The sequence below is a fragment of the Vanellus vanellus genome (genome assembly GCF_965231255.1).
Source record: "Vanellus vanellus genome assembly, contig: HAP1_SCAFFOLD_1850, whole genome shotgun sequence".
In the NCBI taxonomy this organism is placed as follows: domain Eukaryota; kingdom Metazoa; phylum Chordata; class Aves; order Charadriiformes; family Charadriidae; genus Vanellus; species Vanellus vanellus.
The window spans coordinates 1,977-26,393 of NW_028127641.1; the positions used below are offsets into that span (position 1 = coordinate 1,977).

The 24,417-nt window shown below is 55.5% G+C and overlaps 1 protein-coding gene across 1 annotated transcript; it reads right to left on the reverse strand.

Annotated features, from left to right (window-relative positions):
• Window positions 1-2,824: 2,824 nt before the first annotated feature.
• On the reverse strand, window positions 2,825-24,097 carry SUPT16H (SPT16 homolog, facilitates chromatin remodeling subunit; the record flags this gene model as incomplete). Its single annotated transcript, XM_082500944.1, has 26 exons — window positions 2,825-3,147; window positions 3,229-3,306; window positions 5,173-5,302; window positions 7,417-7,546; window positions 7,630-7,799; window positions 7,924-7,999; window positions 9,811-9,923; window positions 10,003-10,128; window positions 10,238-10,356; window positions 10,456-10,582; window positions 10,661-10,796; window positions 10,896-11,023; window positions 12,779-12,932; window positions 13,036-13,151; window positions 14,251-14,346; window positions 14,468-14,533; window positions 15,340-15,452; window positions 16,575-16,648; window positions 16,763-16,853; window positions 16,964-17,136; window positions 19,855-20,006; window positions 20,130-20,276; window positions 20,356-20,508; window positions 21,730-21,900; window positions 22,753-22,845; window positions 24,032-24,097. 26 exons carry the CDS (start codon window positions 24,095-24,097, stop codon window positions 3,026-3,028), a joined length of 3,120 nt encoding a protein of 1,039 aa, XP_082357070.1. The 3' UTR covers window positions 2,825-3,025.
• Between the last annotated feature and the right edge of the window lie 320 nt (window positions 24,098-24,417).

Genomic DNA, 24,417 nt, shown 5'->3' on the forward strand with positions numbered 1-24,417 from the left:
GTCAAAATAGAGGATTTTGGGGTCCCCCATCGATTTTGGGGGTCAAAATAGGGGATTTTGGGGTCCCCCATTAATTTTTAAGGTCAAAATAGAGGATTTTGGGGTCCCCCATCGATTTTGGGGGTCAAAATAGGGGATTTGGGGGTCCCCATAAAATTTTGGGGTCAAAATAGGGGATTTTGGGGTCCCCATCGATTTTTGGGGTCAAAATAGGGGATTTTGGGGTACCCCATCGATTTTTGGGGATCCCCATTGATTTTGGGGGGTCAAAATAGGGGATTTTGGGGTCCCCATAAATTTTTAAGGTCAAAATAGAGAATTTCGGGTCCCCCATCGATTTTGGGGGTCAAAATAGGGGATTTGGGGTCACCATAAAATTTTGGGGTCAAAATAGGGGATTTTGGGGTCCCCATTGATTTTTGGGTCAAAATAGGGGATTTGGGGGTCCCCATTAATTTTTAAGGTCAAAATATAGAATTTTGGGGTCCCCATCGATTTTTGGGGTCAAAATAGGGGATTTGGGGGTCTCCCATCGATTTTGGGGGTCAAAATAGGGGATTTTGGGGTCCCCATAAAATTTTGGGGTCAAAATAGGGGATTTTGGGGTCCCCATCAAATTTTGGGGTAAAAATAGGGGGTTTTGGGGTCCCCATAAATTTTTAAGGTCAAAATAGAGAATTTCGGGTCCCCCATCGATTTTTGGGGTCAAAATAGGGGATTTGGGGGTCTCCCATCGATTTTGGGGGTCAAAATAGGGGATTTTGGGGTCACCATAAAATTTTGGGGTCAAAATAGGGGATTTTGGGGTCCCCATTGATTTTTGGGGTCAAAATAGGGGATTTGGGGGTCCCCATTAATTTTTAAGGTCAAAATATAGAATTTTGGGGTCCCCATCGATTTTTGGGGTCAAAATAGGGGATTTGGGGGTCTCCCATTGATTTTGGGGGTCAAAATAGGGGATTTTGGGGTCCCCATAAAATTTTGGGGTCAAAATAGGGGATTTTGGGGTCCCCATCGATTTTTGGGGTCAAAATAGGGGATTTTGGGGTCCCCATCAAATTTTGGGGTAAAAATAGGGGGTTTTGGGGTCCCCATAAATTTTTAAGGTCAAAATAGAGAATTTCGGGTCCCCCATCGATTTTTGGGGTCAAAATAGGGGATTTGGGGGTCTCCCATCGATTTTGGGGGTCAAAATAGGGGATTTTGGGGTCACCATAAAATTTTGGGGTCAAAATAGGGGATTTTGGGGTCCCCCATCGATTTTTGGGGTCAAAATAGGGGATTTTGGGGTCCCCACCGATTTTTGGGGTCCCCATCGATTTTGGGGGTCAAAATGGGGGATTTGGGGCTCCCCCGGAACCCCCAAAATCGCCAGAACACCCAAATTTTGGAGAAGACCCTCAAATTTTTCAAAAAAAACCCCCAAAATTTGGGGGGGAGACCCCTAATTTGGAGGAAACCCCCCAAATTTGGAGCAGAACCCCCAAAATTTTGGAGAATCCCAAATTATGGGGCAGAGGACCCCAAATTTTTAGGGGGACCCCAAAATTAGGAAAAGAGCCCCAAATTTCCCAGGAAAACCCCCAAATTTTGAGGAGAACCATCAAATTTTGAGGACAGGCACCAAATTTGGGGTGAGACCCTCCAAATTTTGATGGGAATCCCCAAAATTCTGAGGGACAACCTCAAATTTTTCAGAAAAAAAACCCAAATTTTAACGGGGAACTCCAAATTTTGACGGGAAACCCCAAAATTTCAAAGGAGAACTTCAAATTTCCCAGGAAACCCCCCAAATTTCGAGAAGAGCCTCTAAATTTTGAGGAGAACCTCCAAATTTGGAAGAAAACTCCCAAATTTGGGATGAGACCCTCCAAATTTTGATGGGAACCCCCAAAATTTTGAGGGGAGAACCTAAAATTTTCCCCAAAAAAAACCCTCCACATTTTGAGAAGAACCACCAAATTTGGAGGAGAACCACTAAATCTGGGGGGAGGACTTCCAAATTTTGATAGGAAATCCCCCAAATTTCATGGGAGAACCTCAAATTTTCCAGGAAATCCCCCCACATTTTGAGAGGAACCCCCAAATTTTGAGGAAAACCCACCAAATTTGGGGGGAGAACCTCCAAATTTTGAGAAGAACCTCCAAATTTTGAGAAGGAACCCCAAATTTTGAGAAGGAACCCTCCAAATTTAGAGAAGGAACCCTCCAAATTTTGAGAAAAAACACCAATTTTTCAGAAGAAACCCTCCAAATTTTGAGGAGGAACTCCAAATTTTGAGAAAAAAACTCCACATTTTCAGAAGATCCCCCCCAAATTTTGGGAAGGAACTCCAAACCTTGAGAAGAACCTCCAAATTTTGAAAAGAACCTCCAAATTTTGAGAAGGACCTCCAAATTTTGAGAAGGACCTCCAAATTTCGAGGGAGAACCCTCCAAATTTTGAGAAGGAACCCCAAATTTTGAGAAGGAACCCTCCAAATTTTGAGAAAAAACTCCAAATTTTTTAGAAAAAACTCCAGATTTTGAGAAAATACTTCAAATTTTGAAAAGAACCTCCAAATTTTGAGAAGGAACTCCAAATTTTGAAAAGAACCTCCAAATTTTGAGAAGGACCTCCAAATTTCGAGGGAGAACCCTCCAAATTTTGAGAAGGAACCCCAAATTTTGAGAAGGAACCCTCCAAATTTTGAGAAAAACTCCAAATTTTGAGAAAATATTTCAAATTTTGAAAAGGACCTCCAAATTTTGAGAAGGACCTCCAAATTTTGAGAAGGAACCCCCCCAATTTTGAGAAGGACCTCCAAATTTTGAGAAGGACCTCCAAATCTTGAGAAGGAACCCCCCAAATTTTGAGAAGGACCTCCAAATTTCGAGGGCGAACCTCCACATTTTCCAGGAAGACCTCCAACTTCGGAGAAGAACCTCCAGATTTGGAGGAGGACCTCCCAGTTTTGCCCGGAGGACCCCAAAATTGTCTCCGGCGGTGGGGTGGGGTGGGGCGGGGTGGGGGAGGGGTCATCCCCTACTTCCTCTTCTTTTTGGGGGGTCCCGGGTTGCGGGGGTGGGCGCCCCGGCCGGCGGGAGCCTTCCTCTTCCGGCTGCGGCCATGTTCTTCCTCTTCCTCGTATTGACTCTCCCGGTCGGCTGAGGAGACGGTGGAGGTCAAGAAGGTCCTCCCCAAATTTCCGAGGAGGTCCCCACCCCTCCCCCCACCTCGAGACTCACCTTTTCGGGCTTCTTCTTCCAGCTCGTCCCAGTCTTTGCCGCTCTCCTCCTCGCTGCCCAAGGACTCCTTGGAGTATTCTAGAAGGAGAAAGGGTGGGTGGGATCTCCCAGGGGTTTTGGTGGGCCTCCGTGGGGACGTGGTGGACCTCCATGGGGCTGTGGTGGCCTCCATGGGGTTGTGGTGGCCTTCATGGGGTTGTGGTGGCCTCTAAAGAGATGTGGTGGCCTCCAAGGGGATGTGGGTGGTATCTCCCAGGGGTTTTGGTGGGCCTCCGTGGGGACGTGGTGGACCTCCGTGGGGTTGTGGTGGCCTCCATGGGGTTGTGGTGGCCTCCAAGGAGATGTGGTGGCCTCTAAAGAGATGTGGTGGCCTCCAAGGGGATGTGGGTGGTATCTCCCAGGGGTTTTGGTGGGCCTCCGTGGGGACGTGGTGGACCTCCATGGGGTTGTGGTGGCCTCCAAGGGGATGTGGTGGCCTCTAAAGAGATGTGGTGGCCTCCAAGGGGATGTGGTGGCCTCCAAGGGGATGTGGGTGGTATCTCCCAGGGGTTTTGGTGGGCCTCCGTGGGGACGTGGTGGACCTCCGTGGGGTTGTGGTGGCCTCCATGGGGTTGTGGTGGCCTCCAAGGAGATGTGGTGGCCTCTAAAGAGATGTGGTGGCCTCTAAAGAGATGTGGTGGCCTCCAAGGGGATGTGGGTGGTATCTCCCAGGGGTTTTGGTGGGCCTCCGTGGGGACGTGGTGGACCTCCATGGGGTTGTGGTGGCCTTCAGGAGGATGTGGTGGCCTCCAAAGGGATGTGGTGGCCTCTAAAGAGATGTGGTGGCCTCCAAGGGGATGTGGGTGGTATCTCCCAGGGGTTTTGGTGGGCCTCCGTGGGGACGTGGTGGACCTCCGTGGGGCTGTGGTGGCCTCCATGGGGTTGTGGTGGCCTTCATGGGGTTGTGGTGGCCTCTAAAGAGATGTGGTGACCTCCAAGGGGATGTGGGTGGTATCTCCCAGGGGTTTTGGTGGGCCTCCGTGGGGACGTGGTGGACCTCTGTGGGGTTGTGGTGGCCTCCATGGGGTTGTGGTGGCCTTCAGGAGGATGTGGTGGCCTCCAAGGGGATGTGGTGGCCTCCAAAGGGATGTGGTGGCCTCCAAAGGGATGTGGTGGACCTCCATGGGGCTGTGGTGGCCTCCATGGGGTTGTGGTGGCCTCCATGGGGACGTGGTGGCCTCTTGAGGGACAGGCCACCCTCTCTGGGGACATGGTGGCCTTTGAGGAGATGTGGGTGGTATCTCCCAGGGGTTTTGGTGGGCCTCCGTGGGGATGTGGTGGACCTCCATGGGGTTGTGGTGGCCTCCAAGGGGATGTGGTGGCCTCTTGAGGGACAGGCCACCCTCTCTGGGGACATGGTGGCCTTTGAGGAGATGTGGGTGGTATCTCCCAGGGGTTTTGGTGGGCCTCCGTGGGGACGTGGTGGACCTCCATGGGGTTGTGGTGGCCTCCATGGGGTTGTGGTGGCCTCCATGGGGTTGTGGCGGCCTTCAGGAGGATGTGGTGGCCTCCAAGGGGATGTGGTGGCCTCCAAAGGGATGTGGTGGACCTCCATGGGGCTGTGGTGGCCTCCATGGGGTTGTGGTGGCCTTCATGGGGTTGCGGTGGCCTCCAAGGGGATGTGGTGGCCTCCAAAGGGACGTGGTGGCCTCTTGAGGGACAGGCCACCCTCTCTGGGGACATGGTGGCCTTTGAGGAGATGTAGGTGGTATCTCCCAGGGGTTTTGGTGGGCCTCCGTGGGGACGTGGTGGCCTTTTGAAGGATGGGGCGCCCTCCTTGAGGCCACCGCCTCCTCCTTGAGGCCACCACACCCTCCTGGGGGGACATGCCACCCCCCAAGAGGAGGCGGTGGCCTCCTGGGGGACGTGCCACCCCCCTGGGGACCTGCCACCCCACGGCCGTACCCGACTCCTCGGCCTCGGAGGAGTAATCTTCGTCGCTGTCCTCCTCCTCCTCCTCGTAGTCCTCCTCGGAAGGGTTGAAGGTCTCGTCCTCCATCTCCGACTCGGACTCGCCCACCTCCGCGTCACTGCCCTGGGGACACGCAGGAGAAGGCGGTGGGGACACCGAGGAGGGGGACAACCTTGGAGAGGGCGGGGGACAACCTGGAGGTGGGGACAACCTGGAGAACCCGGAGGTGGGGACATCATCAAGGGAGGGGACAACCTGGAGGTGGGGACAACCTGGAGAATCTAGAGGTGGGGACAACCTGGAGATGGGGACACCGAGGAGTGGGGACAACCTGGAGGTGGGGACATCAAGGGTGGGGACAACCTGGAGATGGGGACCACCTGGAGAACCTGGAGATGGGGACAACCTAGAGGTGGGGACAACGTGGAGATGGGGACATCAAGGTTGGGGACAACCTGGAGGTGGGGACAACCTGGAGGTGGGGACACTGAGGGGTGGGGACAACCTGGAGATGGGGACCACCTGGAGAACCTGGAGGTGTGGACATCAAGGGTGGGGAGAACCTGGAGGTGGGGACAACCTGGAGAACCTGGAGATGGGGACAACCTGGAGGTGGGGACAGCGTGGAGATGGGGACACCGAGGGGTGGGGACAACCTGGAGGTGGGGACATCAAGGTTGGGGACAACCTGGGGGTGGGGACCACCTGGAGAACCTGGAGATGGGGACAACCTAGAGGTGGGGACAACGTGGAGATGGGGACACCGAGGGGTGGGGACAACCTGGAGGTGGGGACAACCTGGAGATGGGGACACCGAGGGGTGGGGACAACCTGGAGGTGGGGACAACCTGGAGATGGGGACATCAAGGGTGGGGACAACCTGGAGATGGGGACCACCTGGAGAACCTGGAGGTGGGGACATCAAGGGTGGGGACAACCTGGAGGTGGGGACCACCTGGAGAACCTGGAGATGGGGACAACCTGGAGGTGGGGACAACCTGGAGATGGGGACACCGAGGAGTGGGGACAACCTGGAGATGGGGACATCAAGGCTGGGGACAACCTGGGGGTGGGGACCACCTGGAGAACCTGGAGATGGGGACAACCTAGAGGTGGGGACAACGTGGAGATGGGGACACCGAGGGGTGGGGACAACCTGGAGGTGGGGACATCAAGGTTGGGGACAACCTGGAGGTGGGGACATCAAGGTTGGGGACAACCTGGAGGTGGGGACACTGAGGGGTGGGGACAACCTGGAGATGGGGACATCAAGGTTGGGGACAACCTGGAGAACCTGGAGATGGGGACAACCTGGAGGTGGGGACACCGAGGAGTGGGGACAACCTCGAGGTGGGGACAACCTGGAGAACCTGGAAGTGGGGACCTCAAGGGTGGGGAGAACCTGGAGAACCTGAGGTGGGGACCTCAAGGGTGGGGAGAACCTGGAGAACCTGAGGTGGGGACCTCAAGGTTGGGGAGAACCTGGAGGTGGGGACAACCTGGAGAACCTGGAAGTGGGGACCTCAAGGGTGGGGAGAACCTGGAGAACCTGGAGGTGGGGACATCAACGGTGGGGAGAACCTGGAGAACCTGGAGGTGGGGACATCAAGGGTGGGGAGAACCTGGAGGTGGGGACAACCTGGAGAACTTGGAAGTGGGGACCTCAAGGGTGGGGAGAACCTGGAGGTGGGGAGAACCCGGAGGTGGGGACATCAAGGGTGGGGAGAACCTGGAGGTGGGGACAACCTGGAGAACTTGGAAGTGGGGACCTCAAGGGTGGGGAGAACCTGGAGGTGGGGACAACCTGGAGAACCTGGAAGTGGGGACCTCAAGGGTGGGGAGAACCTGAGGTGGGGACATCAAGGTTGGGGAGAACATGGAGGTGGGGACATCAAGGGTGGGGAGAACCTGGAGGTGGGGAGAACCTGGAGAACCTGGAAGTGGGGACCTCAAGGGTGGGGAGAACCTGAGGTGGGGAGAACCCGGAGGTGGGGACATCAAGGGTGGGGAGAACCTGAAGAACCTGAGGTGGGGACATCAAGGTTGGGGAGAACCTGGAGGTGGGGACAACCTGGAGAACTTGGAAGTGGGGACCTCAAGGGTGGGGAGAACCTGGGGGTGGGGAGAACCTGGAGGTGGGGACAACCTGGAGAACCTGGAAGTGGGGACCTCAAGGGTGGGGAGAACCTGGGGGTGGGGACAACCCGGAGGTGGGGACAACCCCCCAAGGGCGGTACCTCGCCCTCGGGCTCCAGGAAGGACCACCCCCCCTGCTCGAAGAAGCCCTCGGGGTCGTCCACGATGGTCTTCATGATCTTGGTCCAGTTGAGGGACTGGACGCCCTCCGTGTACTTGAGGTCACAGGAGCTGGAAGAGGAAGAGGTGGGTGAGCGGGTGGGGGGGAAGAGGGCGTGGCCAGCGGGGGCGGGGCCGAAGGGGGCGGGGCCTACTTGAGCCACTCCTTGATGGGGTCGAGGGAGGCGACGGGGATGGCGTTGATCATGGTGACCTTCTTGCTGTAGTCTTTGTAGACGATGACCATGTCGAAGTTCTTCAGGTGGAACTGGACCCGCTCGAAGTGGATGAGCTCCACCTCGTCCAAGGTGACCACGAAAGGGGGCTGAGGTGGGGCGGGACATCATCACGTGGGGCGGGGGGTCAAGCGGGGCGGGCCCCCCGAGTTGTCGGAGGTGTCTTCTCCCCTTCCACCCGCCCCAAAATTCAACGTTGCGCCCTCGACTCACCCACTCGGTGCAGTTGACCAAGGCGCTGCTGGTGGGTTGGAGAAGGCAGGTGCTGCGGTACGGGGCGCCGTTGAACCTGCAGGGAGACGGGCAGGGGGACATCCGCCCCCCTCCCCCCCAAAAAATGGGAGGAGAGCCCAAAAAAACGTGAGGAGGCACCAAAAAAACGTGAGGAGACACCAAAAATACGTGAGGAGACACCAAAAATACGTGAGGAGACACCAAAAATACGTGAGGAGAACCCAAAAAAAGGTGAGGAGAGCTCAAAAAACGTGAGGAGAGCCCAAAAATATGTGAGGAGACACCAAAAAACGTGAGGAGAGCCCAAAAATACGTGAGGAGAGCCCAAAAATACGTGAGGAGAGCCCAAAAATACGTGAGGAGAGCACAAAAATACGTGAGGAGAGCACAAAAATACGTGAGGAGACACCAAAAACACGTGAGGAGAACCCAAAAAAACGTGAGGAGAGCCCAAAAATATGTGAGGAGAGCCCAAAAATACGTGAGGAGAGCCCAAAAAATACGTGAGGAGGCACCAAAAAACGTGAGGAGAACCCAAAAAAACGTGAGGAGAGCTCAAAAAACGTGAGGAGAGCTCAAAAAACGTGAGGAGAGCCCAAAAATACGTGAGGAGAGCCCAAAAATACGTGAGGAGAGCCCAAAAATACGTGAGGAGAGCCCAAAAATACGTGAGGAGAGCCCAAAAATACGTGAGGAGGCACCAAAAATACGTGAGGAGACACCAAAAAACGTGAGGAGAGCCCAAAAATACGTGAGGAGACACCAAAAATACGTGAGGAGACACCAAAAATACGTGAGGAGACACCAAAAATACGTGAGGAGGCACCAAAAATACGTGAGGAGGCACCAAAAATACGTGAGGAGACACCAAAAATACGTGAGGAGACACCAAAAAACGTGAGGAGAACCCAAAAAAACGTGAGGAGAGCCCAAAAAAACGTGAGGAGGCACCAAAACAACGTGAGGAGGCACCAAAAATACGTGAGGAGAGCCCAAAAATAAGTGAGGAGACACCAAAAAACGTGAGGAGAGCCCAAAAAAACGTGAGGAGAGCTCAAAAATACGTGAGGAGACCCCAAAACCGTGAGGAGACCCCCAAAAAACATGAGAAGACTCCAAAAAATGGGAGGAGACCTCGAAAAACCATGAGAAGACCCCAAAAACCACGAAGAGACCCCCCCAAAACCACGAGGAGACCCCAAAAAACCATGAAGAGTCCCCCAAAACCCCTGAGGAGACCCCCAAAACCACGAGGAGACCCCAAAAAACCATGAAGAGTCCCCCAAAACCACGAGGAGACCCCCAAAACCACGAGGAGACCTCAAAAAACCATTTAGAGTCCCCCAAAACCATGAGGAGACCTCAAAAAAACCCCTGAGGAGACCCCCAAAACCACGAGGAGACCCCAAAAAACCATGAAGAGTCCCCCAAAACCCCTGAGGAGACCCCCAAAACCATGAGGAGACCCCCAAAAAACCATGAAGAGTCCCCCAAAACCACGAGGAGACCCCAAAAAACCCCTGAGGAGACCCCCAAAACCATGAGGAGACCCCAAAAAACCATGAAGAGTCCCCCAAAACCACGAGGAGACCCCATAAAACCATGAAGAGTCCCCCAAAACCACGAGGAGACCTCAAAAAAAACCCTGAGGAGACCCCCAAAACCACGAGGAGACCCCCAAAACCCCGAGGAGACCCCAAAAAACCCCTGAGGAGACCCCCAAAACCCCAAGGAGACCCCCAAAACCCCACGAGGAGACCTCCAAAAACCTCAAAGCCCCCCAAAACCCCCCCGAGGACAGCCCAAAAAACCCCGGAGGTAGACCCCGCCCCACCAGCAGAAGTCCTCGAGATGGTCACCACTCACCCCAACTCCCGGAAGGGCACCTCGAACTCCAGCTCCTCCTTGGTGAGGGCTTCGACCTTCTCGATGAAGTTCTTGAAGGCCGTCTTCAGCTTGTGGCGCATCTCCCGTTCCATCTAGAAGGGACAACAACCGGGTCAAACCCGTCCTCCTGGTGGCATCTCAAGGAGCTTCCGGAGGACCTTCTGGAGCCACCTGCTCGGCGTAGAGGTCGTCGCGGTCGTGCATGTGTTGGTGTTTCCCCAAATCGGTGGTGATCTCTCCAACTTCCGTGTAGAACTGGACGTCCGTGTGACGTTTCTTCCCAAACATGATGGCGTTCTGGAGGACGGGGTGGAAGGAGAAGGAGGAGGACATCGAAGAGGTCACCACCAAGAACGCCCCTCAAAAAAACCAACCGATCCCACCAGCCCCACCACCAGGAGAAGACCTTGAGGTGGAAGTGGAGCACGATGATCATCTCCCCGTCGCAAGGTTGGAAGACGGCGTGTTTGATGTTGTTGTAGAGGATGTCCACCTTGTCTCCACGCACCGAGGTGAACCGGAAACCTGAGGGCGGGGGGTGGGGGGGACGGGGACAATCAGGAGGAGATGAAGGTCTTCGAAACCCACCGGGAGGTCCACCTCGCCCAACCCCGAAGGTCATACCGTTGACGTGGGCCTCCAGAGAACCTTGCATCCTCTTCTGGGCGATGTTGGGACGGATGTAGAGGTCCTTCAACTTGGGGTTGCTGCGGTTGAGGTTGATGACCAAGGAATCTTGCTTGACGATGCCCTGGGAGAAGACCCGGAGATGTCAGGAGGTCCTCAATTTCTCCGGAGACTCCATCAAACCTCCTTGGGTGGTCCTCACCTCCTTCTCCTTCTCCTCAGCTTCTCGGGTCTTGTAGCGTTTTTGGACCTCTTTGATGATACGAAAAGCGTTTTGGAGGTTGAGGGCCGGGACCGTCTGCTCCCCGGGGGTCTTCATGTTGGAGGCCCTGTAGGTGCTGGGGTGGGACGAGAAGAAGTCGAGATGTTCGTGAGGACCTCAAAACCCCCAAGTTTTTCCCTCCCCCGTCTTGGATGTCCTCTCGGCGGTGGCTCACATCTCCTTGACGAAGGTGGCCTCGGGGTTGGGGAAGATGTTGCCCTCGTTGCGTCCCAAGGCGCTGCCCGGGCAGTAGAAGTTGATGCGTAGGTAGGTGTAGTCTCCTTCCACCGACATGCTGATGTTCTGGGTGGGGCAGAAGAAGAAGAAAAAGAGGAGGTCAGCCCAAAAAAGGAAGGGGGGGAGGAGGGAGGCGGGACCTCGAAAGCTCGGTGGGACCTCCAAACCACCTCGGGTTGAAGGTGGAAGGCCAAAAACCACCTCGAGTTGAAGGTGGAATCCCAAAACTACCTCGAGTTGAAGGTGGAACCCCAAAACTACCTCGGGTTGAAGGTGGAATCCCAAAACCACCTCGGGTTGAAGGTGGAACCCCAAACCACCTTCGGTTGAAGGTGGAACCCCAAAACCACCTCGGGTTGAAGGTGGAACCCCCAAATGACCTCGAGTTGAAGGTGGAATCCCAAAACGACCTCAAGTTGAAGGTGGAATCCCAAAACTACCTCGGGTTGAAGGTGGAACCCCAAAACCACCTCGAGTTGAAAGTGGAACCCCAAAACCACCTCGAGTTGAAGGTGGAACCCCAAAACCACCTTCGGTTGAAGGTGGAACCCCAAAACGACCTCGAGTTGAAGGTGAAACCCCAAAACCACCTTAGAATGAAGGTGGAACCCCAAAACCACCTCGAGTTGAAGGTGGAACCCCAAAACGACCTCGAGTTGAAGGTGGAATCCCAAAACGACCTCGAGTTGAAGGTGGAACCCCAAACCACCTTAGAATGAAGGTGGAACCCCCAAAGCACCTTCAGTTGAAGGTGGAACCCCCAAACCACCTTCGGTTGAAGGTGGAATCCCAAAACCACCTCGAGTTGAAGGTGGAATCCCAAAACCACCTCGAGTTGAAGGTAGAACTCCAAAACCACCTTAGAATGAAGGTGGAACCCCCAAAGCACCTTCGGTTGAAGGTGGAACCCCCAAACCACCTTAGGATGAAGGTGGAACCCCCAAACCACCTTGGGATGAAGGTGGAACTCCAAAACCACCTTCAGTTGAAGGTGGAACCCCAAAACGATCTCAAGTTGAAGATGGAACCCCCAAACCACCTTAGGATGAAGGTGGAACCCCCAAAGCACCTTCGGTTGAAGGTGGAACCCCAAACCCACCTTCAGTTGAAGGTGGAACCCCCAAACCACCTTCAGTTGAAGGTGGAATCCCAAAACCACCTCGAGTTGAAGGTGGAACCCCAAAACCACCTCGAGTTGAATGTAGGGAGAAGGTGGAACCCCAAAACGACCTTCAGTTGAAGGTGGAACCCCCAAACCACCTTGGGATGAAGATGGAACTCCAAAACCACCTTAGAATGAAGGTGGAACCCCCAAACCACCTTAGAATGAAGGTGGAACCCCAAACCCACCTTCGGTTGAAGATGGAACCCCCAAACCACCTTCGGTTGAAGGTGGAACCCCAAACCCACCTTCAGTTGAAGGTGGAACCCCCAAACCACCTTCGGTTGAAGGTGGAACCCCCAAACGATCTCAAGTTGAAGATGGAACCCCCAAACCACCTTAGGATGAAGGTGGAACCCCCAAACCACCTTGGGATGAAGGAGGAACTCCAAAACCACCTTCAGTTGAAGGTGGAACCCCAAACCACCTTGGGATGAAGGTGGAACTCCAAAACCACCTTCAGTTGAAGGTGGAACCCCAAAACCACCTCGAGCCGCCGACGGGGAGAAGGCAGAACCCCAACCAGCCCTCAGCTCCACCTCCTCTCACCCCAGAACCTCCCGCCTCATCCCACCACCACCACCACCACCAGCAGCGAGACCTTCCCCTTCCAAGCCTGGAGAAGACCTCGGGGGGTGGTCCCGGAGGAGGTCCCTCACCTTGATGGTGGCGATGTGGAAGGGGGTGGCGATGCCGAAGACGGGCATGATGACCGTCTCGTACTTCTTATCGATGTAGATCTTCATCTCCCGGATGTGGGGCTCTTTGGGCATCAGCGCCGGGTTCTTGTAGGAGATGTTGGACTTTCGAGCTCTACCAAGACACGGAGATGAGGGGGAGGTCCACCTCCCACCCCCGAAAGCGGTGGGATTTGAACCCCGGCAGAAGACCTCTTTATCGGATTTTGGGAGGTTACTTTTGGATCTGCTGTTCGCCCTTCTGCTCGGTCAACCGCCGGCGGGCTTCTTCGTTGAGTTGGGTGGCCAACTCCTTCTGGTGGGCTCGGCGCTTCTCCTCCGCCGTCAGCTCGTTCTGGGGTGGGGTGGGGACAAGGAGGTCACCTCAAACCTCACCAAGAAAAAGGGTCCGGGGGGGTGGAGAGCCCACCCAAGCGTGGAGAAGCCATCCAGGTGGACAACCCAACCTGGTGGAGAACCCAACCTGGTGGAGAACCCAACCTGGTGGAGAACCCATCCAGGTGGAGAACCCATCCAGGTGGAGAACCCAACCTGGTGGAGAACCCAACCTGGTGTGGAGAACCCATCCATGTGGACAACCCAACCATGTGGACAACCCAACCATGTGGACAACCCACCCAGGTGGAGAACCAATCCATGTGGACAACCCAACCTGGTGGAGAACCCATCCAGGTGGAGAACCCAACCTGGTGGAGAACCCAACCTGGTGGAGAACCCAACCTGGTGGAGAATCCATCCATGTGGACAACCCAACCTGGTGGAGAACCCAACCTGGTGGAGAACCCACCCAGGTGTGGAGAACCCACCCAGGTGTGGAGAACCCATCCATGTGGACAACCCAACCATGTGGACAACCCACCCAGGTGGAGAACCAATCCATGTGGACAACCCAACCTGGTGGAGAACCCACCCAGGTGGACAACCCAACCTGGTGGAGAACCCAACCTGGTGGACAACCCATCCATGTGGACAACCCATCCAGGGGCGAAGAACCCATCCAGGGGCGAAGAACCCATCCAGATGTGGAGAACCCACCCAGATGTGGACAACCCATCCAGGTGGACAACCCATCCAAGTGGACAACCCATCCAGGTGGACAACCAACCCAGGTGGACAACCAACCCAGGTGTGGAGAACCCACCCAGATGAACCACCAACGCAAGTGGACAACCCAACCAGGTATGGAGAACCCACCCAGGTGACCAACACAACCACGTGGACAACCACTCGGGTGGAGAAACCATCCAGGGGTGGAGAACCCATCCAGGTGGACCACCAACCCAAGCAGAGAACCCACCAGGTATGGAGAATCCAACCCAGGTGGACCACCAACCCAAGGTGGACCACCAACCCAAGGTGTGGACCACCCACCCCAAGGTGTGGACCACCCACCCAAGGTGTGGACCACCCACCCCAAGGTGTGGACAACCCACCCGCGTCCTCTCCGTCAGCAGAGCCGCCCGAGAGCTGCGCCCGAGAAGATCTTCAGCTTCGTCTTTCTCCTCTTCTTCTTCCTCCTCATCTTCGTTCTTCGTTTCGGGGACGAAAACCCAAAAATCGGTAGTTTTAAAACCCAATTACGGCTCTAAAAATGGGCTTTTTTTTTTTTTTTGCCCAAAATCGCGGAATTTCACCCCACGGTGGTGTCACCTTGAGGAAGATGCCGACGTTCTTGACCTTCTTCTTGACGGCGGTGAGGACGGTGGCCGGACCCTCCTGGAGATGGAAGAGGGAAGAAGGACCTCGTTGACCATGATGAGGAAGACCCTGAGGTGCCACCACACTCCAGGAGGTCCCATCCCACCCCAGGAGGTCCCACCACATCTCAGAAGATCCCACCAGACTTCACAAAGTCCCACCTTAGAAGGTCCCGTGCCACCTCAGGAGGTCCCACCCCACCTCTGAACATCCCATCCCACCTCAGAACGTCCCACCACACCTCAGAAGGTCCCACCTCACCCCAGGAGGTCCCATCCCACCTCAGAACGTCCCACCACACCTCAGGAGGTCCCATCCCACCTCAGAATGTCCCACCCCACCTCAGAAGATCCCACCAGACTTCAGAAGATCCCACCCCAGGAGGTCCTATGCCACCTTAGGAAGTCCCATCCCACCTCAGGAGGTCCCATCCCACCCCAGGAGGTCCCACCCCACCTCAGGAGGTCCCACCCCACCTCAGAAGGTCCCACCCCACCTCAGAAGATCCCACCAGACTTCAGAAGATCCCACCCCAGGAGATCCTACACCACCTTAGGAAGTCCTATCTCACGTCAGGAGGTCCCATCCCACCCCAGGAGGTCCCACCCCATCTCAAAAGATCCCACCAGACTTCAGAAGATCCCACCCCAGGAGGTCCTATGCCACCTTAGGAAGTCCCATCTCACCTCAGGAGGTCCCACCCCACCTCAGAAGATCCCACCCCAGGAGATCCTACGCCACCTTAGGAAGTCCCATCTCACCTCAGGAGGTCCCATCCCACCCCAGGAGGTCCCACCCCACCTCAGGAGGTGCCATCTCCTCACCTCGTCCACCAGGACGGTGTCCCCGATGAACATGGCGTAGGTCTTCTCCTCCGGCTTCTTGCCCTCCTTGTTGGGCAGGTCGGAGAAGCCAACGTTGATGCTGAAGACCATACCTGGGGGCGGGGAGAAGGTTTTTGGGGTGGAAAAGGACAATTTTGGGTCAGAAGCAGAAGTTGGCGGGGGGGAGGGGAGAACGTTTCGGGGAGGTGGGACACAATTTTGAGGTGGTGGGACCAACTTTGGGGGTGAAGAAGACAATTTTGGGGCGGTAGGATGAAATTTTGGGTGGTGGGACAAAATTTTGGGGTGAAGTGGACAATTTTGAGGTGGTGGGACAAAATTTTGGGGGTGGAAGAGGACAATTTTGGAGCGGAAGAGGACAATTTTGAGGTGGTGGGACCAAATTTGGGGGGAAGAGGACAATTTTGAGGTGGTGGGACAAAATTTGGGGGTGAAGAGGGCAATTTTGAGGTGGTGGGACAAAATTTTGGGGGAGAAGAGAACAATTTTGAGGTGGTGGGACAAAATTTTGGGGTGAAGAGGGCAATTTTGGGTGGTGGGACAAAATTTTGGGGGTGGAAGAGGACAATTTTGGAGCGGAAGAGGACAATTTTGAGGTGGTGGGACCAAATTTGGGGGAGAAGAGGACAATTTTGAGGTGGTGGGACAAAATTTTGGGGTGAAGAGGGCAATTTTGGGTGGTGGGACAAAATTTTGGGGGTGGAAGAGGACAATTTTGGAGCGGAAGAGGACAATTTTGAGGTGGTGGGACCAAATTTGGGGGAGAAGAGGACAATTTTGAGGTGGTGGGACAAAATTTGGGGGTGGAAGAGGACAATTTTGGGTGGTGGGACAAAATTTGGGGGTGGAAGAGGACAATTTTGGGGTGGCAGGAGACAGCTTTGGGGTGGCGGGACAAAATTTTGGGGTGGAAGGAGCCAATTTTGAGACGGTGGGAGAAATTTGGGAGCGGTGGAGCAAAATTTCGAGGTGAAGAGGACGATTTTGGGGTGGAAGAGGATCGTTTTGGGGCGGTGGGACGAATTCAGGATGGTGGGACAAGTTTGGAGCGGAAGAAGCTCCTTTTTGGGTGGAAGAGGTCCTCTTTTGGGTGGAGGAGGACCTTTTTGGGTGGAAGAGGTCCTCTTTTGGGTGGAGGAGGACCTTTTTGGGGTGGAAAAGGTCGATTTGGGGGCGGAAGAGGCCGAGCTGAGGTGGGCTGAAGTTCTCCTCACCCTTCTTCAGCCGGTGTTGGTTCTTGCTGTTGATGACCAAGGAACCCTCCCTGAACTCAATGCCCATGGCGAAGCTGGGGAGATACGGACAGATGGCCACCAGGAGGTCCTCAACCTCCTCCCGCCTGCGTGTGTCCCCCTCAACGTCCCCAAAACCCTTCAACGTTCCCAAACCCCCTCATCCTCACCCCAAATTCTTGGTGATCTTGCTCAACAACTCCGGTTTCTGCTTCTTCACCAGGGCCATCACGGCGCCGTAGACGTCGCAGAGTTTGGTTCCTGGAAAGGACGAGAAGATGGAAGCCACCAGGTTGGCGGTGGCATCTCGAGGGTGAAGGAGGACTCGAGGAGGTCCGGAACCTCCGTAGAACTTCAAGGGTGGTCCTCACCGTGTCTCATCTCCTTCAACATCTCCTCCTGGAGCTGGAGGAGGAAGGAGTAGTGGTCCTGCATCTCCTGAGGTGGGTCCACCATCAAGGTCCTCACCAGGTTGGAGCAGTAGGACTTGTAGCGGATGCCCATGGCGCAGGTGATGGCCCCAAAGTGCATGTGGTTCTTGTCGCTACGGGGCGGAGACACCAAAATCCGAGAGAGGGCCACGTCGAGGCGGTGTCCCACCACCCCGCGGGGACAATTTGGGACAGGTTTTGGGGAAAAAAAAAGGAAAAATTGGCGAAATTTAGTTTTTTTTTCTGAGGGAAATCGCGTATTTGAGGCTTTTTTTGAGGGGAATTTGTCCCCTCCCCCGACGCTTTTTGAGGGAAAAAAGGTCAAATCGGTCCCCCTCGATTTATTTTCGCCGGGACTCGACCCTCCCACCACCGTTTTTGGGGAGAAAAAGGAGGAATTTGGCCAAATCGTGGGGTTTTTTTTGAGGGAAATCGCCCCATTTGGGCTTTTTTTGAGAGAAATTTGACCATCCCCCCGGATGTTTTTTGAGGAAAAAAAGGTGGAATTGGTCCCCCACAACTTTTTTGTTTTTTGAGGGAACTGACCGCTCTCGGGCTTTTTTAGGGGAAAAAAAGGGGGAAATTGGTGAAATTGTTGTGTTTTTTTTTAAGGGAAGTTACCTACTTTGCGGTGTTTTTTGAGGGAAATTGCCCCAATTTGTTTGGTTTTTTTTTGAGGGAAGTTTGACCCCCCGGAGGCTTTTTGAGGTAAAAAAGGTCAAATTGGTCCCCCTCAACTCTTTTTGGGTGGGAATTGACCCTCCCACTGCCTTTTTTTGGGGAGAAAAAGGGGAAAATTGGCCAAATTGTGTGGTTTTTTGGAGGGAAATTGCCCAGTTTTGGGTTTATTTTGAGGGAAATTTGACCCCCCCCGGATGTTTTTTGAGGAAAAAAAAGATGAAATTGGTTCCCCCGAATTAGTTTTGGGGGAGAACTGACCCCTCTCAGGTGTCTTTTGAGGAGAAAAAGAGAGAAGTTGACCAAATTGGGCTTTTTTTTTGAGAGAGAAATTGTGCTTTTTGGGTTTTTCTTTGAGGGAAATTGCCCCATTTTGGCTTTTTTTGAGAGGAATTTGACCCCCAGAAGCTTTTTGAGGAAAAAAAGGTCTAATTGGTCCCCCTCGACTCTTTTGGGTGGGAATTGACCCTCCCACTGCCTTTTTTGGGGAGAAAAAAGGGGGAAATTGGCCAAATTATGGGGTTTTTTTGAGAGAGAGAAATTGCCCCATTTTGGGCTTATTTTGAGAAAATCTGTCGCCGCCACAATATTTTTTGAAGAAAAGAAGGTGGAAATGGTCCCCCCTGAATTTTTTTGGGGGGGAACTGACCTCCCTCAGGTATCTTTTGGGGAGAAAAAGGGGGAAATTGGCCAATTTTGGCGCTTTTTTTGAGGTGAACTGCCCACTTTGTGCTTTTTTTATGAGGGAAATTGCCCCATTTTGGCTTTTTTTTGAGGGAAATTTGTTCCCCCTCAGATGTTTTCTGAGGGACAAAAGCTGAAATTGGTCTCTCTTGACTTTTTGGGGAGGCAATTAACCCCCCTCGGGTGTTTTTTGGGGAGAAAAAGGGGGAAATTGGCTAAATTGGGGTTTTAAGGAAATTGTCCCATTTGGGGCTTTTTTGAGGGTCATTTTACCCCCCCCCCGATGTTTTTTGAGGGAAAAAAGGTGGAATTGGTCCCCCACAACTTTTTTTTGGGGGGGAACTGACCCCTCTCGGGCTTTTTATTGGGGAGAAAAAGGGGGAAATTGGCCAAATTGGGCTTTTTTTGGGGGGGGGGGAATAGCAGGAAGTTCCCCCCCCCTCCCATTTTTGGGGTGAAATAGGGGGAAATTGTGCCACCTGGATTATTTTAGGGGAAATGGGGGGGGAATTACCCCCCCCCCCCCCCGGGCTTTATTTTGGGGAAAATTGCCCACTTTTGTGGGGTTTTGGGGGAAGAACTGGGGCCTTTGGGGGAAAGAATTGGGGTTTGAGAACTCAGAATTGTTATTTTTTTTTTCTGGGAAGAATCAGGTATTTTGGGGAAAAAAATGTTTTTTGAGGGAAAAGAATTGGGGTTTGGGGTAGGATTTGATTTTTTGGGGGGTCAGAATTGGTTTTTTTGGGGTCAGAACTGGAGTTTTGGGGGAAAAAATTCCTTTTTGGGGGGTCAGAACTGGGGTTTTTTTGGTCAGAATTGGGTTTTGGGGGTCAGAATCGGGGTTTTTTTGGGGAAGAATTGAGATTTCTGAGGAAGAATAGGTTTTTGGGGGAAGAATTGGGTTTTTTGGGGAGTCACAATTAGTTTTTCTGGGGAAAAATTGGGGTTTTGGGGTCAGAATTTGGGGGGTTTTGGTCAAAATTCAGGTTTTTCTGGTCAGAATTTGGGTTTTTTTTGGTCAGAATTTGTTTTTTGGGGGTCAGAATTTGGGTTTTTGGGGTCAGAACTGTGTTTTTTTGGGAGAAGAATTGCGGTTTGGGGTTCAGAATTGGGTTTTGCGGGTCAGAATTGGTTTTTTTGGGGGGAAGAATTGAAGTTTTGGGGTCAGAATTGGTTTTTTTCAGGAGAACACTTGGGTTTTGGGGGCGTCAGAATTAGTTTTTTGGGGGAAGAATTGGGATTTGAGGGTCAGAATTGTTTTTTTGGGGTAACAATTGAGTTTTTTGGGGGGAAGAACTGCGTTTATAGGGTCAGAACGGCCTTTTTTTTGGAGAAAAATCGCATTTTGGGGGTCAGAACTGGGGTTTTTTTTTGGAAAAAGTGGTTTTTTTAGGGTCAGAACTGGACTTTTTGGTGAAGGACCTCCCTTTTCTCCCCCCCCAACCCCCAAATTTTGACGTTCTCCAGACCTGACGACGCTGAACTTGAGGTTGTAGTTGCCGCCGCTCTGGATGATGGGTGGGTAACACATCTCCACCGCCGAAGGGTCGGCCCCCGCCAGGTACTTCTTCTCCTCGATGGCCTTCTCCACCGACTCGGCCAATTTGCTGTGTCGGACTTTCTGGGGGTGACGACATCGTTACGACATCACCCGACCTCCTCCTCTTTCCTCAAACCTCCAAAAAAAAAAGACAAAAAAACCCAACCGAACCCCTCAAACCGCCGAAACGGACTTTTTTCTGACCTCGTCGGCGTCAACGATCTCCATCACTCGTTCCTTGAAGAACTTGGTGAAGACCTCGGAGGTGATGGTGGCCGCCTTGCGCATCAAGTTGAGTTCGCCATCTTCCTTGGCCGCCATGGTGTAGGCCACCACCGCGCTGATGTCCACCTGCGGAGGACACCGTCGGGGACGATGAGCTCGAGGTGGCCCCGTAATGCACGTCGAAGGTGGTGGGACCTCCCCGGACCTTCTCGAAGCCCTCCTTGCTGAGACAGTCGTTCCAGCTCTTCATGAAGTCGCCGGGGAACTTGTCCTTGCTGAAGACGCCGATGCGTTTCCCGCCCTTGCTGGCCTTCAAGGCTTCGATCATCTTCTCAAAGTTGGCTTTGTTGCTCTCGTTCTGGGCCGAAAAAGGGCGAAATCGGGAACGAAACGGGCGCTCGGCCCCATCTCCCAACTCCACCTTCCCCCCTCCGTCTTCCTTTCCATCTCCAGCCCCATCTTCAAACCTTCGCCTTCATCTCATCTCCACCTTCATCTCTACCTCCAGCTCCGTCCCCACCTTCGCTTCTATCTCATGTCCACCTTCATCTCCGTTTCCATTCCCATCTTTGTACTTCCACCTCCATCTCCATCCCAACCTCCATCTCCATCCCAACCTCCATCTCCATCCCAACCTCCATCTCCATCCCAACCTCCATCTCCATCTCCATCTCCATCTCCACCTCCATCTCCACCTCCGTCCCACTTTCTCCTCCAGCACCATCTCCAGGTCCGTTTCTATCTTCACATCTCCAAAACCATCTGTATCTCCACCTCATCTTCTTCTCCACCTCCACATTTCCACCTTCACATCTCCACCACCATCTCCATCTTCATCTTCACATCTCCATTTCCACCTCTGTGTCCATCTCTACTTCCACCCCAACCTCTTCATCCCATTTCCACCTCACCATTCCACATTCTTCTCCACCTCATCTCCACCCTGAAGACCCCATCTCCATCTTGCAGACCCCACCTCCATCCTAAAGACCCCCATCTCCTCCTGAAAACCCTCCTCCCTCCTGAAGGACCCCAACTCCCCTCTGAAGACCCCCCAACTCCACCCTGAAGACCCCCAACTCCATCCTGAAGACCTCCATCTCCATCTTGAAGGACCCACCTCCATCTGAAGAATCCCCCTCCCTCCTGAAGACCCCTTAACTCCATCCTGAAGGACCCCACCTCCATTCTGAAGACCCATCTCCACCCTGAAGACCCCCAACTCCACCCTGAAGACCCCATCTCCATTTTGCAGACCCCACCTCCATCCTGAAGATCCCCCCAACTCCACCCAGAAGACCCATCTCCATCCTGAAAGATCCCAACTCCATCTTGAAGACCTCCACCTCCACTCTGAAGACCCCCAACTCCATCCTGAACACCTCCATCTCCATCTTGAAGGACCCACCTCCATCCTGAAGACCTCCCAACTCCATCCTGAAGGACCCCACCTCCATCCTGTTGTCCCCACCTCCATCCTCAAGACCCCACCTCCATCCTAAAATCCCCACCTCCATCCTAAAGATCCTCAACTCCATCCTGAAGACCCCTCCATCCCCCCCCACGAGGAGGTCCTCACCTTCTCCCGCACGAGGAGGGTGATGGCGGGGACACCGTTGGCGCTCTCCCCGCCTTTGCTGTGGGCCACCTGCTTGAGGAACTCCACCTTCTTCTTGCTGGCCATGAAGAAGATCTTCTCCTCGCAGAACACCATGATGGTGTCCGTCAGCTCGTAGCCGAAAAGCCACGTCTGGACAAGAAGGAGCGTTGGTCAGCTCGGGGTGGGGGTAAGGCAGCCCCCCAAAAGCGGCGGGACCTTCTCCAGGGGTGGTGGGACCTTCTCCAGGGGTGGTGGGACCCTCTTCAAGGGTGGTGGGATCCTCCAAGGGTGGTGGGACCCCAAAAAAGATGATGGGACTCTTCCCAAGGGTGATGGAACCCACCTCAAGGGTGGTGGTGGGACCTCCCCCAAGGGCGGTAGAGTCCCTCAAGGGTGATGGGACCCTCAAAAAGCGGTGGTGGGAAGCTCTAGAGGTGGTGGGAACCTCTTCAAGGGTGGTGGGAACCTCCCCAAAATGGTGGTGAGACCTTCTCAAGGGCGATGGACCTCCCCACAGGTGGTGGGACTGCCCCAAAAGCGGTGGTGGGACCCTCAAGGGTGGTGGAACCCTCCCAAAGGTGGTGGTGAGACCTTCTCAAAGGTGATGGACCTCCCCACAGATAGCAGGACCGCCCCAAAAGCGGTGGTGGGACCCTCAAGGGTGGTGGGACCCTCCCAAGGGTGGTGGTGGGGTCTTCTCAAAGGTGATGGACCTCCTCAAGGCGGGGCGTGAGCCCCTCCCAAGGACGATGGAACCGCTAAAGGGTGGTGGGACCCCCCAAAAATGGGTGACGGGACCCTCAAAGGTGGTGGAACCCCCCAAAAACAGCAGTGGGGTCTTCTTGAGGGCGACGGACCTCCCCCAGGGGCGATGGACCTTCTCAAGGACGACGGGACCCCCCCAAAAGCGGTGGTAGGACCCCCGTGAAGGGCGACGGGACCCTCCCAAAGGGTGACGGGACCCCCCCCCCCCCCCCGAGGGTGGTGGGACCCCTCCCCCACCTGTAGGGCGGTGGATTTGGCGTAGACGATCTCCTCGTCCACCCCCACGGCCACCACGATGGCGTCCACCCCCCCGTACTCCTCCTCTCCTTTCTGCCACGGGACAACGATGGGGGGGGGGGGAGGGGGCAAATGACGTCACCCCCTGCCCCTCCCCCCCTTCAAAACCTCCTCCCCCCCCCCCCCCCTTTCAAATCCGCCCCTCCCCCCACCCCAGATCTGGGGAAAGCTCCTAAAGACCCTCCCCCGTTCCAGCCCCTCCCCCCTCCCTAAAACCCCCATCCCGACCCCCCCCTCCCCCTCCTTATTTCCCCCCCTCTCAGGACCCCCCCCCCAATAACCCCTCCCCCCCATGCCCCTCCCCCATTTCCCACAACCCCCTCACAGGCCCCTCCCCCACCCCAGAACCCCCCCAAAACCCTTTTCCAGCCCCTCCCCCATTTCCCACAACCCCCTCACAGGCCCCTCCCCCACCCCAGAACCCCCCCAAAACCCCCCTCCAGCCCCTCCCCCACCCCATACTCCCTCTCACAAGCCCCTCCCCCACCCCAGAACCCCCCCAAAACCCTTTTCCAGCCCCTCCCCCACCCCATAACCCCCTCACAGACCCCTCCCCCACCCCAGAACCCCCCCAAAACCCCCCTCCAGCCCCTCCCCCACCCCATACTCCACCTCACAGGCCCCTCCCCCACCCCATAACCCCCCTCCAGCTCCTCCCTCACCCCATAACTACCTAACAGGCCCCTCCCCCACCCCAGAACCCCCCCAAAACCCCCCTCCAGCTCCTCCCCCACCCCATAACTCCCTCAGAGACCCCTCCCCCCCCCCCAACCACCTCACAGGCCCTTCCCCCACCCCTAAGCCCCCCCAAACCTCCCCTCCGGCCCCTCCCCCACCCCTAACCCCCCCCCCAAACCACCCTCTGGCCCCTCCCCCACCCCTAAACCCGCCCAAAACCCCCCTCCGGCCCCTCCCCCACCCAAATAACCCCCTCACAGACACCCCCCCCCCCAATAACTCATCTCCGGCCCCTCCCCCCTCCCATGCCCCTCCCCCCTCCCTAAACCCCCTTCACAGGCCCCTCCCCCACCCCTAAACCCCCCCTAACCCCCCTCCGGCCCCTCCCCCACCCCACAACCCCCTCACAGACCCCTCCCCCCCCTCAAAATAACCCCTCCCCGGCCCTTCCCCCCCCACCCCACCCCTCCCCCACCCCCACAACCCCTTCACAGGCCCCTCCCCCCCCCCCCGTCCTCCTCCCCGCCGCCCCTCCCCCCACCTGCCACCCGCCGTAGAGCCGCCTCAGGCGGCGGTAATAGGCCTCGCGGTCGAGGCTGAGCGCCATGAGGGGAGGCCCCGGGGCCGGAGGGGGACCCCCGCGCCGCCGCCGCCGCCTTCCTCCTCCTCCTCCTCCTCCCGCGCCGCCTGGCCCCGGAAGCGCTTCCCGGCGCGCCACTTCCGCTTCCGGGGAATGGCGGCGCGGGAGCGGGGGGGGAGCGACACGCGGGGGGGCGTATTGCGCATGCGCAGCGGCGGCGCGGGGCTGTGCTGCGCATGCGCGGCGGCGGCGCGGGGTGCGCTGCGCATGCGCGGCGGCGGCGCGGGGCGATTCGCGCATGCGCGGCGGCGGCTCGGAGGGTTTGCGCATGGGCGACGGCGCGGAGG